The following is a 19003-nucleotide window of genomic DNA, read 5'->3' on the forward strand; positions in this document are numbered from 1 at the left end:
TCCAAAAATCATCGCGCCAACAGAATGAGATCAGGTATGCCAAGCATGTGGCACAAATATGGTTCTCACTGGTGCTAGACACTGGTAGTTGGAGCTCATCTGGTGGAGGGTGGCAGGGAGGGGGTGAAGGCGGGCATTGGAGCGCTCGCAGAGGCACAGAGGGTGACGGGACAGGGTAGGTTTGAGAATGTTATGTCCCCAAGCAGTTTTCTCTGCCTGGTGCAAGGTGGCTGAGAACAAGAAGATGGAGATGAGACTGGGAAGATCTGCTAAGGTCGGGACGGGAAGGGGACTCAGTCTCGTCTACAGGCTCCTTGTCACAAGGTGTAGAGGTTGAGATTGAAATGTAATCCATGTGCATCTGGATGCAAATTTTAGTTCAGTCACTTGATTTGGTGGCTATGGGCAAGTCACTTAAGTCCTATCTTATTTTGAATTCTCCCAAAGCAGCCTCTGAGGTTTGGGTGCTGGTAGTCTGTTTGGGAAGTGAATTCAAGAAGCAGAAGTGAGGGCACAGAGAAGGTGGGACGGGGAGGGAAGAAAAGCTAATATTGGGTGCATAAAGGTGCAGCCTGCTGCCATGAACAATTAGGTTCAGTTCTTCCGAGGATTCTCTGCAAGACAGTATAAAATGTACCTCACGCTCCTCCCATCTGAGAATGGGGAGGCATGTACCACCTTGATGGCCAAAGGTTGCCCCGGGGTGGGTCCCACGATGTCTCCCTTGTTGGTTCTTTCAGGCAAGGAAGCAGGCACTTGAGTGGTGGGGCTCACAATGCACTAGAAAGTGCCACGGTGGTAAGGGAGCTCAGAGAAGGGGTGAGGGGATACGAGGCAGGTACCAACACTGTCTTATTAGACAGGCTCCACTGTCTGGGCACCTCTGTTTTCTTGTCTGAAAAATAGAATGCATAAAATATATTTCCCAGGATTCAATGAGGTAAAGCATTTGAAAGTTTCTAAAGACCTGACACAGCAGATAATCAAGAAATGGAGGTGTGGCTGGGCTCAGCACCGACGCCAGCTCCAAGAACCCTTCCCCGACCACCCTGCTGAGGGCAGCTCACTTTTTTATTCTTCATCAAAGCATCCTATTTTCTGCAGAGCATTTAACTTAGTATGTACTTATCTTGTTGTATACATGTTTATTATCTGTCTGTCCTCACCAGAATTAAAGCACAATGTGGTTTAATTCTTTTCCTGCTTGGTCTCCAGGATTAAACACAGTGCCTGTGACATACTACGTGCTCAATAAATATTTTTCGAATGGAAGAATCATTAGAGTAATAACATTAGAGAAGCACAGTTCCCACTCTTGGCCTTTAGTAAGCATGTGCTCTACCTGTTAGCAGGGTGTTGAGAGGATTCATCCACGCTCCAGCTGCGTCCCCTGCTGAAAACAGTAGGTGCAAGTGCAGATGTGGAAGTGACCTTTGAACGACCTTGCTATTTTTAGTAAGTGTTCCAAAGCCTTCTAGTTAATGATTATATATGTTCCCGAAAAGGTAACCCTAAATATTTTTGTTAGTAATGGCCAGATGACAACCAAGATGAATGTCAAGTTGGTGGTAGCAGGTCCCCTGGCACTACTGCATCTTGGTCCCTTTGTCTTGTCATTAGTACCCGAGTTATATTATAAGAACAGTACAGTGACTGGAGGCTTCAGGGGAGAATAGTTTCCTCTCTCTGTCTGCCCTCGCCTGATCGTCCTGTGAGTAAATTACTCTATAAAAATTCTATTAGATCCTATGGAGTTGCCGGCTTCATCTTCTGGTGTGAAGATGCCTCCTCATTACGGTGACATTACACCGTTGCCCCGTCAGACGGGGCAGTTATGCCCAGAGCAGGACCCAAGTCAGTCCATTATTTCATCATTGGCTCACTGTCTACTAACTTCAGGCTGTAATACCAGAAAGAGCTAAGAAAGTTCAAGTTGGTTTGAGCCACAGCTAGAATATTTTGGGAGAGTTGGAAGGCAGTGATTTGAAACGAATAAAACTCAAAATTTTGCTCCTTCTCAGAGTCAGAGTTACAAAGAAGCTAATGAAATTTAAGCTTCGACCTGACTGGTGTAGCTCAGTGGATTGAGCGCGAGCTGCGAACGAAGGGGTCGCCAGTTCAATTCCCAGTCAAGGCACATGCCTAGGTTGAAGGCCAGGTCCCCAGGGGGGGCCACGTGAGAGGCAACCATACATTGATGTTTCTCTCCCTCTCTTTCTCCCCCCTTCCTTCTCTCTAAAAATAAACAAATAAAATCTTTAAAAAATTTAAGCTTCAGTTTCCCTTCTGCAGCCTTGGGAGGTACCTTGCAATATGTTCACACTACCATATATGTTTTCAAATTCCGAAAAAGCAAGATATTTTAAAATTCTTTTTCATGAAGAAAGTCTCCCAAATTGTATGAGCTTCAAGCCCCACAAAACCTGGATGCACCTGTGCCCCCTATCAAATCCGAGCCCTTTAAGTCACCAGTGATCCATGGGTTAGTTTATTTAATCCTTGCATCTATCTAGCCTGTAGATACCATTGCTATCCCCATTTACGGATGAGAAAACTGAGGCTTGGAGAATAGCCATTGCCTAAGAATTCACAGTTAGTAAATGGTAGATCTGAGATTTAAAATTTATAGCCTGTCTCCAGAGTCTAGATCCTTAACTGTAGTGATTCTCAATGGTATGTATTTGTTTTCTTGTCTACTTTCCCCACCAACTTTGAGGTTCTTAAGGTTTTGAAGACAAATCGCTTGTATACCCCCAGCACCCAGCCCAGAGGCAACATCAACACACGTGAGTGAGTACATGGAAAAGAGAAAAGTGGTCCCCAGTGGCTGGGAGCTGGCCTGGCACTCAGCTGGTCTTTGGTGCTCCCTGGCTGAACACGAACAATTTCACAGAACATTCACATCAGACAAAGGCCACTCTGTGACCCTGATGGGTCGAGGTACAAATAGGACAACTCCAGAATCATGTCTGACCACAGACAGCATGTGAACAAAAAGTCCCAACCACCACTCTACCCTCGTATAAGACACTCCTGCTTCTCACCAATGACTGCTCTGGCCTCGGTCGTCTTCCCTCCTTCTAGATTAGAATCACTAAGACCCCCAGTCATAGAACCACCCCCACTTCCTGACAGCATCCAATCCAGACCAAAGCCCTGCTTCCTTAAACCCTCCCGAGATCATCTAACGAAAGCCCAAATCCTGTAAGTATTTCCTGTACCCTCTTTCTGAGATGCCCCGTTTCCCATCGTGCGCCTTCTGCCTCCCTGCAGTGCGCGGCCACCTGATTCAACTACATGTGTGTCTCTGGTGCTCTTTGGAGCACTAGGAACGGCATCGACACAGATACCATATGCTGAAGGATCATTGAGCACAAAATATTATTGTCAAAAGTTACAAAATGTTGTTTCCCCCAAACTAGTTGAGGATGATAGAAAGGAAAACAGTGGTTCCCTTTGGGGAATGGAGATGAGTGGTTATAAACCGAGAAGGGAGATGAGGCAACCTTTTCAGGGTATTGGAAATGTTCTACATCAATTTTTAAAAGCTAAGTACTTAATATTAATGCACTTCATACACTTTGTTGTATACATATAATACTTTGACTAAAAAAATTGTCCACCGACCTCAGCAGGTAGAGGATGTTAACAAAAAATAAGGTATAAATTGTAATAAAGAATAAAAAGCATTTGAACATAGGAGGAATGGTAATCCAGGGACACAGAGTCAGGTAGCAACCTGCATTGTGCTCCAGAGGAAATAAAGACAGTCAGGGCTCATGAAGGACAAAACCGTACCTGCAGTCCTCATTTTGGCCCTGCATGTGAGTGAAGGGTGTTGGCTAGGTCAGCTGGAATTGGTTAAGCCCATTACATAAGTGGGGGATGTAGGTTGTTCAAATGGATCAGTTCCTTTCAAGGTGAAGAATGCAGATGGTCTGATCGCCATGATACGGTGGAAGCAAGGTCCATATATGTCCTTGCAGCAATCGCTGATCCAGATGTTTGTCTCAGCTTTGAGCTGAGGTTAACAACAGGTCAGCAACTTAATAAAAATTCCAGGAACTGAGACATGAGACATGCATAGGCTCTACCCCCTTAATGACCTCCCGACTGCATTTTAAGTGACTCTTTTAGCAATGCTTATTCCGTTTCATTTTCTCTATTATCAGGGAGAGAACAGGAAATCCAAAGCTGGTCACTGAGACACCAACTTAAAGTAATAGCAGCAAGATAAGGGCCAGAGTGGGATTTTAGCCGACTAGAAGGGAACCTTGGGTCATTGGATAAGATCTATGATGAAAAGGCTATAAAATCAACTGCTCTCTAAAACTTAAAGTATTTGGATGTTTATACCAGAAGAGACTAGATTGGAAGGAGATACAATTGAACTTAAGTATTTTATTTTGCAAAACAAAAGAGTGTGGGTCCAAGGCAGATCTTTCTAACAGTGACAAAAGAGGTAAAGGAGGCTGTGACGTCCCTGTTTCTGGGAAGTTAATTTTTTTAAAGAAATGGTTTATTATTTTTTTAATTTTTATTTATTTACTTTTATTTTTTAAAGATTTTAGTTATTTATTTTCAGAGAGAGGGGAAGGGAGGGAGAAAGAGAGGGAGAGAAACATCAGTGTGTAGTTGCCTCTTGTATGCCCCCAACTGGGGACCTGGACTGAAACCCAAGCATGTGCCCTGATGGGAATCAAAGTGGTGACCTTTTGTTTCACAGGCCAGCACTTAATCCACTGAGCCACACCAGCCAAGGCCGTTTCTGGTAAGTTTAAAACTCAGCAGCCAAATGTCCCCAGCGTGGCCTGGTGTAGAGCAGAAGACAGAGAAACAACTTCCATATGCCCCTCCCGTGACTTGGGACTCTGGTCCGTCATGAGTGTTCTGGGCCAGCTGCACAACACCAATTAATTAGCCAAAGGCAGCCACTCTGCTGTGCACTAAGCTTTTCATATTCTGCCATCACTGCCACATCCACAGCTTTAATTAAAGCTGGGGCTTAATTACCACAGTGCAGTGCTGCCATCACACTATCCTGATGACTTTATCTTGGCTCGTGGAAGGATGGTGGCAGTGGCAGTGTGGCAGGGGAGAGGAGCCTAAGGGAGCCTATAGCACAGCCTCTGCACACGGGTGATTTGAGGGAACAAGCACTTGGTGGGTGCAGTATCAGTTGTACAGCTCAGCACCTGACCTCAAGTTGCTCACAATTTATTACAGAGTTAAGACCTCCCACCTAGGAGATGGCACAAGGCAGTGTGAAGTAAGCCCCCAAATGAGACACACACACAAATGTCCCAGCAACGGAGAGGAGGCAGACGTCCCTTTGCGACTGGAGGGACCAGGAGAGCTTCATGGAGAGAAAAGGAGGACCTAGAGGAATTTCCAAGGAAGAACGGGCTTAGACAGGACACCAGGCAGGTAAATAAATGTACCTAGTGGTGGGAAGAGCGTGAGTGTGGAAGGAACTAAGAATCTGATACACCCCGACAATGGTGAGGAGGTAAATGTAGCTGGGAGCAGACCAAGGCAGAAGAGAAGGGATTCCTGTCAGAGATGAGTATGAACAACACTTTTGGAGAGGAAGGTAGGGGAGCAGGTTAGGGAAGGCCTATGAATGCCAGGCTAATGAGTAGGGACCTCATTCAGGCGGTAGTAGGAAGCCAGTGAAAGTTTCTGAGCTGCCTGAACGATCCAAATTTCTTATGGAAGCTTGTAAGACTCACGAGGATGCTGTGCTGCCTATCACCCCGGGTCTCTCTCACTCTCTCCATTCCATTCCTCACACTCCGCGCTCCAGCAGAGTGTAAAACATTCTTCACACTCCCTGTACTCCTAAGTGCTATTCTTCCAGTTTTCAGTTTTAACTTCTCTGTGAGATCTCTAAGAAGCCTTGCTGGCTCCATTTCCCCCTATGCAAGTGCCACTATTCAAGGTTCCCACAACCCCCTGCGTTTCCCCCACTAGAGCATATATCACTGTGCTGTCATTATTCATTTGGTGGAATCCTCTGCTAGACTGTGAATTATTTTGAGGTTGGGGACGGTATCTTGTTCACCAATGTGTCCCTAAGAACCAGCACAGGGTCAGCAACGTGAGGGCAGATGAAGGGGCTTGGAGACAATGAAAAAATCTCGTGTGAACAGGTAAAGATTGGTTAGAAATGTGCCCTTAACTTGAATAATGTCTCGTTCTCAAAGGTAACAAAGCTGCGGGCAGACACGAAACAATTCCAACCTCCCCAACCCTCGGTAAAAATAAAGTGAAACCACGCTATTTCTTGGTATGCCCGGGAATTATTTAAGGAAGGGCGAGGAGGCTGGTTGCCAAAAGGACTGCAGGCAGAAACCTCTGCTGTAGCCTCGTAGTCGTGGCGGCACCTCCTTGACCACCAGGGGGAAGAATCGTACCGCAACTCTTGCCTTGGGTGGTTTTACCCAGCAACAAAAGGCCGCATTGAACTGTGGGAATTGTAGTTCGGAGCGGGGGTGGGGGGGGACTCAAAATTCGCAATCCCGCACAGTGCACCACGGGAGTTATAGTTCGTGACAGAGAGGCGGGAAATGCTTTCCAGCACCAGTGTTGAGTTCTAGAAACTACAACTACCAAAGGGCCATGGGCTCCTAGGCAGTTTTTTCGTTTCCCTCGAGGTGACTAGGTGACGGTCGGGCTGCTTCTGAGATCTCAGGTCAACTTGACTTGGTAAGTCTGATAGCGCAAAAGCTCCTGTTCTCAACTGCGGTGTCTGCAGATTTTTTCAAATTCCAGCCCGGTTTGATTCTCCTCTTCTTATTTCTGGAACTTCACATTAATTTCTCGTCCTTTCTGGTTCCTATTCAGACGCCTCCATCAGCCACCCCACGCTCTTAACTCTTCCCCCTGGCTTCTCCAGCCTTCACTCCCGGCGCCCCTGGAATCTCACCCATCCTGCGCTCTCGTCTTGGAACCCAGCCCCCATAACCCCATCCTGAGCCCACAGCGTCACTTGTCTGAAATCTGGACTTTAAAAGGTGCCACGCCTCCTATGTGCTTCACTCTTACCCTCTCTTTGCTGTTTTTCTTGCTAGTGGAAGAAGGCTCGCTACCACTTCTCAGTCCGCGGAAAAGCCTAGTCAGGACTGGAAGTCAGCAGACACGGGCTCTAGTCCAAGTCGACAGCTCACTCGCTGTGTGATCTTGGGCAAACCATACTTCTCTGGGACTCACTTTCTTCATCTGCAAAATGGAGATGACAGTCTTTCTGTCACTCTTAGGAAGAGGCTGCGTTGTGCAGCCAATAAGCTACTATGTGTGAAAGTGCTATGTAAACTGTAAAGCCTCCACAAGCGAGAGAGATTATTTTTGTTATAATTATTAATGCACTGGAACAATCTTATCTTGGCTCCTTTTTTAGCTCTGCCCCCTTGTTGCTCAAACCTGTCCTCTGAGTGCTTGGTGTCTCCACTGTCGAAGAGCAGCAGGATATTTCCTCACTTCCTCCAGAGACCCAAAGGTCAGACTAATGAGCTTGAAGTCTCCAGAGAGCTTTCCCTGAAAGGCAGCCCCAAAGAAGAGCTTATCTTGAACTCGGTCCTGAAATAGCCAGTGATGAGGAGTCCACACAGCTGGTAGAAGGGAAGTTCCTGCTCACTGGAAATAGGACCCCAGCAGGAGACAGACAGCTGCAGCATAAGCCCTATTCATTCCCTCTGGGCTCTTGTGGGCCTGTTTAATAGATTGTGGTTTTGGTAGAGGTGTCTCAGGCCGGAAGAGGCTGGGAGGAAAGAATCTATTTTGTTAAAGAGTTTAACCCACAAAAAAATTAAAGAGACCTTGGTATGGTATGGTATAGTGTGGCTTGGCTAGCTATGACAAAACAGAGACGTAGTATTGGTAGTTAATTCCTAACATTTTATGAGCACTTAAAATGGACCAGGCGCTAGGCAATATCAATTTTCTTAAATTTTACTATGCCCCCATTTTACATGTAAGGAAGTTGGGCTCAAAGAGAGTTAGTTATACATACAACCTACCATAGAGCTACCATCTATGGTTACAGTGCCTTCTAAATGTCAGTGCTTTACATATATTATTTAATCATCATCAGTGAGTGATTGCTATTGTTTCTGTCATGTGGATAAATTATCAGAGGACTAGAATTGAAGACTAAAATTGAAGGGACTTGCCCAAGAACACACAGCTAATTAACTGGCAGACCTGGAACTTAGATGTCACCGAAGCCTTTCTTCACTATAACATATAACCTCATTTTTAGATAAAAAGATTAAAGAATTGAGGGAGCTTAAATAAAATCCAAATAAAGGAACATTTATTGGGTCCCTACTATGTGGGGAGAGCAAGAAGTTAGATTGGTTTGACCTACAAAGAAGTACAAAATACAGTCTAGTATATCTGAAGACATAAGGTGTAAGTATGTAAGAACTTGGCATGTATTGGATAAATTGATTATTAAGACCTCTTATTGCAGGACACTACATTAAGCCTAGTGAGTAGCAGGAATATGCTTCTGGTGGTCATGGGATTAAACCAAATGAAATTATGGCCATCATTTCATTACTATGAAAACGAACTGGAGCCCTTTGTGAAAAGGATGGGATGGAACTCTCAGTAAATGATGCATGCACAGGTGTCTGAATAAAAGAAGAACCCTGTGTACCACCTGGACCAGAGGTTTTGAAACCTCGATCAGAAACACTGGGAAGCTTTTTAAAATTACCTGATCTCTGGGAATGGAGACCCTAAAATCTCTATTTTTGAAGTTTCCCAGGTAATTGCAAAGATAGGTTCAGGAACCGCTGATCTTGATTCTGCTTGGACCACTTGTAAGCAAGTCACTGATGGAAAACTGCTAGGATAATACTAATCCAAAGAACTGTTGTAAGGCAGCCTGTGATTGGTTATTGGTGTGAGGGAGGATAGGCGGGGTGCAGACAGTGTCTAGAGTTGAGAGGAGGAAAGGTTGGAAGAACTAGGGGAAGCTTCAGAGAAGACCAGGGATTTTATGGGGCCTCGATGAGTGGGGCAGGTTTGGAAGGGCAGAGAGTCTTATAGACAAGCACCACTATGAATTGTTTAGGTAAGGTGAGCAAAAGAAGGTAGAGCTACCTGGGCTGATTTCTTTGGAAAATTTCATAGCATTTACTATAATGACTCTGGATGTTCTGTGTGGATGTTGCTTAGGCAAAGTTTGCAAGTCAGATTGGATTTTTCCACTTCCCCATTCTCCTCGGGCATCAGTCAGTGTGAGCTCAGGAGTGCAGATTCATTTTCATGTTAGCCTCACTGTGGCCAATTAGCTTCTTTAGTTTTTATTTCTTTACAAACTTAATTTAGTTGATCATCTTCCCAGGACTCCCAGAGGGTTCTACTCTCCCTGTTTAGCTGTTTTTAAGTTCGCTTATCCCGATTCTAATCCCAAGTACTATTCTTTGTGGGATAAGACCAAAATCTCTCCCCATAAGAAGCTGCTATCATTCTATCCAATTCTGAAACCTGACTCACCATTGGTTCTTCTTTCTCCCCTGACTCCCCAAACCCACTCAGCTGCCAAATCTTATTTCTACTTTTCATTCCACCAACAGATATTTCCTGGGTACTTCCTGAGAGCCAAGTTCTACACTAGGTGCTTAAAATGCACTATTTCATTTTATCTCCATAGCAACCCTATAAAGATGGATAGTATTCCCATTGTACAGATGGGGAATCAGTCTTAGAGAGAGCAGATAACTTGCCCCAGGTGAGAAAGCTAGCAGCGAAGGAGCTGGCGCTCAGACTTGGGTTTTTCAGACTTCACCCCTCTCATATCTACAACCTCATTTTCAGGGCCGATTCCAACTCCATAATCGAGTGCTGGAGGGGCTGCCACCCTCCAGTTCTGGTCACACCTTCCATTTCTCAGCCAGCATCCCTCACCGACTGTCCATGTTTTCTTATGCGAGCTCTCTCTTTCCTGCTTTCGCTCTCCTCCTACTTGAGAGTCAACCTTTTCCCCTTTCTCCTCCACTCCCAAGCTAAAGGAGCTCTCTTCTCAGAAGCTCTCTTCTCAGAACTCCTGCAGTATTTTATCTGACCCTCTTATATGACAGTTAGAACCTTCCGCTGCTTCATTGTCATGTGGGTGATATGTGTCTCCTGCCCCAGCACAGGCCTTTCGTATGCCATTAGCAACGAGGGGAAAGGCCGGCGTCTGAGACTCAGCAGCACGACTTTCGTTGTACTCTGGCTACACGGTCCACTGACTGCACCGGGAGTTTAGCTCAGAGTCTTAAAAAGAATTGGGTTTCCTTTGAATTTTGCTTCAGAGAAACAAGATGAAGTCTGCAGTGGAAAGAAAATCATTTATTATTTTCCAAAGTCAAATGGAATAACATTAAGATTATTGGGTGTTTGGTGTTTTCCACGGCACCAGATCGTTGGCAATCAGGAGGTGTATATATAATAATAGTTCTGCCTGTGACCTTGAGCTGCTCACAAATGACTTAGGACCTTGATTTCTTCACCAGTAAAGCACATGTGTTCAGTATGTACCAGGCCAGTGGGGAGGTGGAGGTAGGGTGGAGAAGACTGTGGGGAGGATGGACAGAAATGATCTCTAAGGTCTCTTCTTGCCAGACATGCTTTGGCTTGAACTCTGATCCAACTCAGAGCATTGTTATTTTATTTTATTTATTTTTATACAGAGGGGAAGGGAAGGAGAAAGAGAGGGAAAGGAACATCAGTTTGTGGTTGCTTCTCACACACCTCCTACTGGGGCCCTGGCCCACAACCCAGGCATGTGTCCTGATTTGGAACCAAACCAGCAACCCTTTGGTTTGCAGGCTGGTGCTCAATCCACTCAGCTACACCAGCGAGGGCCCAACTCCGAGCATCTTAAAGAAAGCAGAATAATGTAGTAATTAAAAATGTGGGCTCAGGGCTCAGTGTATATCAGTTTAGATGCTTTTGTTTCAACCAATAGAAATCTAAACTCAGTGGTTTAAACAAAAAGGGAGATTTATGTAACTAGAAAGTCTAGGATTGGGTCAGGTTTCAGGTATAGTCTAATCCAGAGATTCCTAATGTCTTCAAATATGGCTCTTTTTCTGATTCTCTCTGGTCTGCCACGTAGCTTCATCCTCAAGGTAGCAAAGTAGCTGCAACGGGCAGTTCAAGGCTTTATATCTGCACATCACTCTAGTTCACACAAGAAAGAACTTTTCCATCCTTAGCCATCAAACCAAAGTCCCAGGCTTTACTCTGATCAGACCAACGTATGTCATGTACCCACTCTTTATCTGAACACTGACCAGAGACACGAAGGACTGATTGGCTCAGGTCAGTTAGCCCCACTCTGGAGGTTAGGGATGGGTCAGCCACAGCCAAATCACAAAGCTACTGCGTTGGAGGGCAAGATAGAGTGGATACCGAGAAGTCCGATGATGGTCTCCCCGTCAGAGCCATGCCACCCATGATCAGATTCTGGCTCTGTTAGCTGTGTGTTCTTGGGTAAAGTACCTGCCTTTATCAAGCATCATTTCCCTCATCTATAAGATGAGATAACAGTAATTATCTCAGAGGACTGTTGAAAGGATTCAATTAAATAATACATGTAAAGCACTTAGTGTGGTTCCTGGCACAGAGTAAGTATAAATAATGATGGCAGTGCTGGTGCTGATGGGATTGAAGAGGGGTGCAGAGCACTGGCCTTGGCCCCAGTGCAGGAAGCAGCCAAGTCACAGGGATGTTTTCCGGTCAGAAACATGCACAGCTGCCACCGCCAAAGGCTCCTGCTTGAGCTGCTGCCTCCGTCACACTCTTTCCTGTCTCTGCATTTCCCTCTTACATTATGTCCTGTCTGGAAGTGCTTTTCTTTTTCTTCCCTGCTTCTAAATCTTCCTCAGTCTCCCTCAGTCTCAAGGCCTAGGATAAGTGTCACCTTTACAGTCAACAGTTTAGGTCAGTGCTTTTGTAACTTTACAGTTGGCCCTTGAACAACGCAGGAGTTGGGGGTGCTGACCCTCACGCAGTCGAAAATCCATGCATAACTTTTGACTTCCCCGAAACTTAACTGAAATTGTGCTTCAGTATCTACAGGGGATTGGTTCCAGCCCTCCCCACCCCCCACCCCCACCATAGACACCAATATCTACAGATGCTCAAATTTCGTATATAAAATGCCTTAGAACACATCCAGTTGGCCGTTCCCATCTGCAGATTCCCAGGCAGGGGTCAAAAATGCTGGTTTTGCTCTCCTGTTGATTCGAATCTGAAGATGTGAAACCCAGAGAAATGGAGGGCCAACTATATGCTTACTGAAAAAAGTCTGTGTATAAGCAGACCCGTGCAGTTCAAATCCACGTTGTTCAAGGGTCGGCTGTCCCCCATGAGCAGGATCAGTAAGGACCAAGACCTCAGGTCTGGGTCAGACAGACCTGGGTTTTGCCACCCATAAGCAGTGTGACTTGCGAGAGTTCTTCAACCTCTCTCTGCCTTAGTTTCCTCACCTCTACAACACGGTCTTAATTAACCGAGCGCCTTCCTCAGATGGTTTGTTGAGAGAATGAGGTGGTGTAGTGTATGTAAAGATCTAAGTTCAATGCTGACACAGGAAATAATAGACATAAGTAGTTGTTCTTTGCCTCATGGGAACAAGATCTGTGTTACACTCTCTGCAGCAGTTACTACTCTGCTGAGTGCAAAGTCAATACTTACTGGTGGGTTTTGAGAAGCATAGAAATGCGCTCTGCTCTTCACAGACATCTTTCCACTCCTCCCCCAGCAACAGGAAAAGCGGCCCCTAAACCTTGGCAAAGGCGATGTAGCAAAGCAGATGATGCGAAAGATTGAATGAGTCACTGGCAGGGAGGACGGGGCGATAAGAAGGGGTGGTCAGGGGTGACAGATGACACACATAAGCCACCGGAAGCTAAGAGGGAACCAGAAAGAGGTTGTTCTGTGTTCTTCCCTCCAGCCCAGGTTCAGCTGGTCCGATGAGATGGGGGTCAACCAGTCCGTGGGCTTTCCACCTATCACCGGACCCCACCGTGTGGGCTGCGGGGATGTGATGGAGGGCCAGAGTCCCCAGGTAAGTGTCTGCAGCTCCGTCTCTGCACAGCTGCACCGCCTCTGCCCGCTCCGTGACTTACCCCCGATAGCCAGTCTGATGGTGCAGTTCCAGGTGGGGAAACTGAGTTAGAGCTGATCTGGGTTTGCCTATAGAGCTCCCGGTCTGTCTTCCCTGACCTTTTCCTTCCTTCTCCCAGTTAGAAACCTCTCAGTAGAGATAGTAAGTTCTTTTGCCAGTTAGAGGAAAGGCGGCCCTGGCTTCAAAGGCAGCTTTCAGATCCTTTCACCCGTCTCGAGAGCAGATGCTGATCCCGGAAAGGTTATTGATCTCAGACTCATTGCGTCTGTGAGAGGAAGGGCAGTGGACCGTGTGCCCCGGCCTGTGACTCCCAACCAGGAAGGGAAGACAGTCTCCTCCTCCTCCTCTCCTGCCTTCATTTCTTTCCCCTCCTGCTTCAGTTCCCTACTTTTCCCCCATCAGTTTCTAGCCTCCTTCTCTGCTGGCCCGTGCACGCCCCTGTCCCTTGTGAGAGGCACATATGTCCTGGTAAACCTCTTACCTACTCCTGGGGAAAAGGCGTGCAGTGCTGCTTCCCCAGTGCCAGCCTAGGGGCGACCTGCCGATGCCGCCCCAGTCAGCGCCAGGGCTAATCTCTCACTCCAGGCTTCCTCCAGGCCGGGTGCGGGGCCAGATTTAAATCTGTCAACGTCCCAAGCACGGAAAAGATTTTGGTGTCCCCCAGATGTCATTCAGAATACAGTTGGCTATTTGAAATAATACAAACTTCATGTGTATTCTAAGAATAAAATTGCTTCTTTCTGGATTTTCTGAATACAAAACTCAGATATGTAAATTGAAAATAAAGTTTTCCCATTGTGATGCTGTGCTGGTGCCCCAAACACCGACTGAAGCAGTGCTGGGGTGTCTTGCTCTGAGCAGCTGCTCTCTTCTTCCCTACAGGGGAGCTTCTTCCGACTCTTCTACCCCTGCCAGGAGGCAGAGGAGGCCACAGAGCAGCCCCTGTGGATTCCCCGCTATGAGTACTGCACTGGCCTGGCTGATTATCTGCAGTTTAATAAGCGCTGGTGGGGTTTGCTCTTCAACCTGGCTGTGGGTAAGAGCTGGCCTCAGCCCTAGATGCATTCCCAGCTTCTTGGTTATGTTCCTAGGAGATCCCCAGGTACACCCAGTCCCTTATAGCTTGCATTGTCCAGCTATTTTGTAGTGGGGCATCCATTAGCCAGCAGTGGGTAGAGAGTGAGGGAGAATTATATAATAAGAGCATGGGGAGAGAATTATAGACTGTCCTGGATCTGAGTCGAGACTTTATCACTCATTCGCTGTAAGATGCTGTAGGCAGGTTACGCAGCCTGCACAGATACCCGCCTTTGCAGGCTGCTCTGGGACACATGTGAAGCCTCTCGTGTAGTGTCAGACAGAGACTGTGCTGCATATGTGGTGGCTATTACTTATTTACTTGGCATGTCATCCCCACTCTGTGCCAGCTGTGTAGATTAAAGAAGCATGAACTGCCAAAGAACATACTGTCTCCTGCAGTTTCCCTGCCCGTTCTCTGCTCTTGTAGGTGGGGTCACGTTGAATCATCCACTTTCCCCAAAGGCCCCACCATTAGAAACTCTACCTACTGCCTTGGCATCTCAGGGATTTACCCCCTGGTGGTTCAGTACTTCCCATTTGGATTTATCTTCCTATTTTCTATCGTGTTCATGCTTTCTAGGAGCGAAGAGGGGAAATGAAAAGGTGATTGGTTTCCCCAGACTGCTCGGGGGTACATGGTGGTCCTCCAGAAAGGAAGGATCTGTGTTCCCACACTTGCCTGTGCCCAGCCTGCCCTTGGGATTACAGCTCGGGGGCAGCCAGAGATTCTGTAGCCCGTGTCTCTTCTAGGGTCTTGTCGCCTGCCTGTTAGCTGGAATGGCCCCTTTAAGACAAAGGACTCTGGATACCCCTTGATCATCTTCTCGCATGGCCTGGGAGGCTTCAGGTAAGAGCTTCTCTTTCTTAGACCTTGTCATATTCCGTGCCTGGTGGCAGCTGCGGAGTCTTATTCTCAAAGGCCGGAGAAACAGACATTTCCATCTGCCCGCTGTCTTATCTACCATCTGCCTCATTCCATAGCACTGGGTCCACCTCCTCTCAAAGGCCTTTCCTAAGCTCCTTTCACATGGCAGAGCCTTTCCACAGGCTTCACGTCCTTCACTGTTCCTGATCCAGCATTTATATCAATCAACACTTTTCGCTTTCTCCCTATATAATAGTCAAGAAATATTAGGAACTTGGGCTTTATTGTCAGAGTCATTTATTCAACGGACAGTGAAGGATAACTCTGCACTGACAGAGCAGCGCATAGACAGACTCGCTTCCTGCCCTTGTAGAGTTCTCGGCCTCACCTTTAAATCCCAGCCAGGCCACCTGTGCTGTGTGTGAGCTTGGGACAGTTGTAGAACTCTGAGCCCAAATTTCATCATCTGTCAAGGGGGGAGGCTGCTCCCCCGGGCAGTTTGGGAGGGTTCTGTTACACCGGCACCTAGCACGAGCACACACGCACAGTCCTCTTCACTTCTCCGTGGAGGAACCCGGGTGTGAACCCTGCTTGGGAACTGTAAGAGCTCATTTACCAGACTTTGGGAGACTCTCCCCAGGTTTTATAAGTCAATGTCCAGTCAGAATTCTTTCCATGAATTCTGATTTCTCACCTTGGAGAGTTATTTAGCTTAATAACTGTAGTACCTGTGTTCTATTTAAACTTGTGAATGTTCTCTACATCCGTTCATTAGCATATCTCAGTCTGGTGTATGTTCCAGAGTGTTACACTTCTCAAAGGCATCTACTTTTGCCTTCTCGTCCCCTCAGCCATTGTGTACACTGTAGCCACGGAGTCCTATTTTAAAACCAAATATGACCTTGTCGTTCCAGTGTCTAAAGCAGTGCCTGGCAGGTAGGAGGTGCTCAGTAAATATCTATTGAATGAATGAGTGAACTTCCCTACTAGCCCTTTGTACTTAATTCAGCTCTTCATGGTCTTACCTGGAGGCAGGTCCTGGACAAAGTTTCCAGCCTCATTTCTTGCTACTTGTTCCACCCCATCTCTCCACACACACTGACCTTCTTTCCCTTCTATAAGGCACTGTGTCAATTTCTGCCTCCGGTTTCATTGGTGCTGTGCTGTGGCTGTTCCCTTTACCTGGAATATATATGGTCTGTCCAGAAGGTATCCATGTAATATGAAAAACAGACATTTATCGAAGAAGATACTAGATACAAGAAACATTGTACATAGGACAATGATGCTCAGCCCCCTTCAAAGTAGGCACCTGGGGACCTCACACAGTTCTCCCAGTCGCCATCAGCTGCCCCGTTGTACTTTCCTAAATCTCAGCAACAGTCTGAAATCTCTTCCCTTTCAAGGGTGATTTTAGTTTTGGAAAAAGCCAGGAGCCACAGAAGTCAACTGTGGGCTATAGGGGGGTGAGTCACCTGCGTGATTTGATGCTTCACTGAAAACTCTGCACAAGACACGATGCATGAGCAGGCATGTTGTCATGATGAAGCTGCCAATCACCAGTTGCCCACAGCTGTGAACTTCTGAATCATCCAAATAGTTTTTGTGGAGGAATGTTCAAGCTTATCTCAATTTGGTGCAGATTTCTTCCTCTACTCTGAGTGCTCAGTGATTTTAAATGCGACCGCCACACAGTGCGCATGCTCATTCAGTGGTATCTACCGCCCCCACTGACTAGTACAGTGAAGTCGTCATTGTTCACGCATGAGCATTCCAGTCCACTCGCCTGGGCTGCCACAATACATGGGTGTCGCACAAACCGTGCTCGTTGTATTAACACTGGCTGGACTTTTCCCAGACAGACCTCATATGTTCTTTTGCTCCTCTCTTTCTCTTCCCTCTCTCCCTCTTTTGCCTAGCTAACTCCAAATTACCTTCAAGGTCTTAGTGTGTATGTCATTTAGTTGGGGCACCCATCCTGACCCCTACATTGTATTAGGTTAAGTGTTCTAGTAATCTTCTTTCATAAGACAGGCTGTACTTCTCAGTACTTAATTGTAACAAATTAACTGTTTGTATGCTTACTCTTTAATGTCTGTCTCTTCTACCCTATTGTAAGCTGCCTGAAGACAGAGACTCTCTGTCTCGTATCTCTCCCAGTGCATAGGGCAGTACCTGGGCAGTAACTGTTTCCCAATAACTATTCACTGAACGAATACAAAGGCTTTGTTTCTATAGGTCCTCGTTCATTCAGAAAATATCTGTCGAGCACCTCTCCGTGCCAGCCTCCTGGCATGAGAGGAAGGTGATACATACGGAGATAAATAAAACAAAGAATTCATACCCCCAGAGGAGCCTAAGTACGCACTCGCGTAACTATGGCCCATGGCAGGAAGTGGACAACTGATATGAGATGAGGCTAGAAAGACAAGTAGGTGGTTTCAACATCGCGTTCTTAGTAAATTTAGCATCTGCCGTGTGCCAGGGCCCATGCTGGGGTTGGGTTTTCTGTTGTGAATAAGGTAGAGCACTGCCCTCAGAAAGGGAGTCTAGTGGGGGAAAGAAGCTAAGAAACATTTTCTCCTAAGTTCACGGGTATTTTATATAGACAGCAGGTGAGCATGGCCTTTTTGGTCTAGCATCTAAATCGAGACTTCACACCTCAATAGGTCTGGGTGAACCAGTTATAAATAAATACTCTTCATTAACCAGAGCAAAATTCCAAGAAGAGGGGAGGGAAAGGAAATGGTGTTCTTTGGTAGTGTCTGGTTGATTCAGGCTCTGAAATCCTTCCTGTGGGTCATAAACTTGTGATTTCCCATCCCAGGGATGGGTGTGTCCCTTTAAACACTCCCTAACCGGTGGCTCTGGGCCCTTATCTCCTTTGCTTTCTACTCAATCCTTTGGTGTAGGCAGGGAGGGTACATATTTTCCAGGTGAGCAGACAGGCTCAGAAAGGCAGACTGGCCCAAGGTTACACAGTTTGAACTAGAAAGGGATCAGAAATCTCTCTTACTCTTATTTTTAGACATTGCCTCCCAGGAGAAAAAGAAATTTAAGAAACTGACCTCCCTGAATCAATTAGGATGCAGGGAAGTTGTGTTTAACAGAAAAACCCCAAATAACAGTGACCTAAATAATGTTGATTTCTTTTGCAGATAAAGGAGAGCTGGAAGTAGACAGGGCTGACGTGGTAGTTCCACAAAGTTTTCAGAGAAGCAGACTTCTCTGACCATCTTGCTCTGCCACGGGCGGGCGACTTCCCACGACCCAGGGTGGCTGTTTCCGCTGTAACCATTACATCCACATTCCCGGCAATAGGAAGGGAGCCTTCTCATCTTTAAGGAGATTTCCTGCGAGTTCTGTATTAAACAGCTGCTCACATCCCGTTGACTAGAGCTGCTCCATCCATTATAGTAGCTTCTAGCCACGTGGCTTCTGAGCATTTGAAATATAGCTGGTCCCAACTGAGATGTGATGTAAACATGAAGTACACGCTGGATTTTAAAGACTTCATATTAGAAAAATGTACTAAAATAATGAATTATTTTTTAAAGATTTTATTTATTTATTTTTAGAGAGAGGGAAAGGAGGGATAAAGAGAGGGAGAGAAACATTAATGTGTGGTTGCCTCTCACACGCCTCGCACTTGGGACCTGGCCTGCAACCCAGGCATGTGCCCTGACTGGGAATTGAACTGGCAACCTTTTGGTTCGAAGCCTGTGCTCAATCCACTGAGCTACGCCAGCCTGGGCCTAAATTATTTTTTTAAAGTTTGATTATTTGTTGAAGTGATCTTGTTTGGCTACATTGGGTTAAATATTAACAATAGTTCCACCTTTTTTTTAACTTTTAAAAGTATATTTACTATAAAGTTTTAAATTACTGAAGTTAGTATATCTCTATTGCTGGGCTAGAACTTAATCACA

The 19003-nt window shown here is 46.2% G+C and overlaps 1 protein-coding gene across 1 annotated transcript in view; it reads left to right on the plus strand.

Moving 5' to 3' along the window:
• Positions 1–6622: 6622 nt before the first annotated feature.
• PAFAH2 (platelet activating factor acetylhydrolase 2) overlaps positions 6623–19003 on the plus strand; it is a 32351-nt gene continuing 19970 nt past the window's right edge. Inside the window, exons 1-4 of the mRNA XM_037135871.2 lie at positions 6623–6708; positions 12956–13069; positions 14012–14165; positions 14960–15056. Of these exons, the coding sequence (XP_036991766.2) occupies positions 12980–13069; positions 14012–14165; positions 14960–15056 (341 nt within the window). The 5' untranslated portion in view covers positions 6623–6708; positions 12956–12979. The remainder of the gene's footprint in view (positions 6709–12955; positions 13070–14011; positions 14166–14959; positions 15057–19003) is intronic.

The sequence above is a fragment of the Artibeus jamaicensis genome, unplaced genomic scaffold (genome assembly GCF_021234435.1).
Source record: "Artibeus jamaicensis isolate MK-2021 breed Jamaican fruit bat unplaced genomic scaffold, CSHL_Jam_final scaffold_847, whole genome shotgun sequence".
In the NCBI taxonomy this organism is placed as follows: domain Eukaryota; kingdom Metazoa; phylum Chordata; class Mammalia; order Chiroptera; family Phyllostomidae; genus Artibeus; species Artibeus jamaicensis.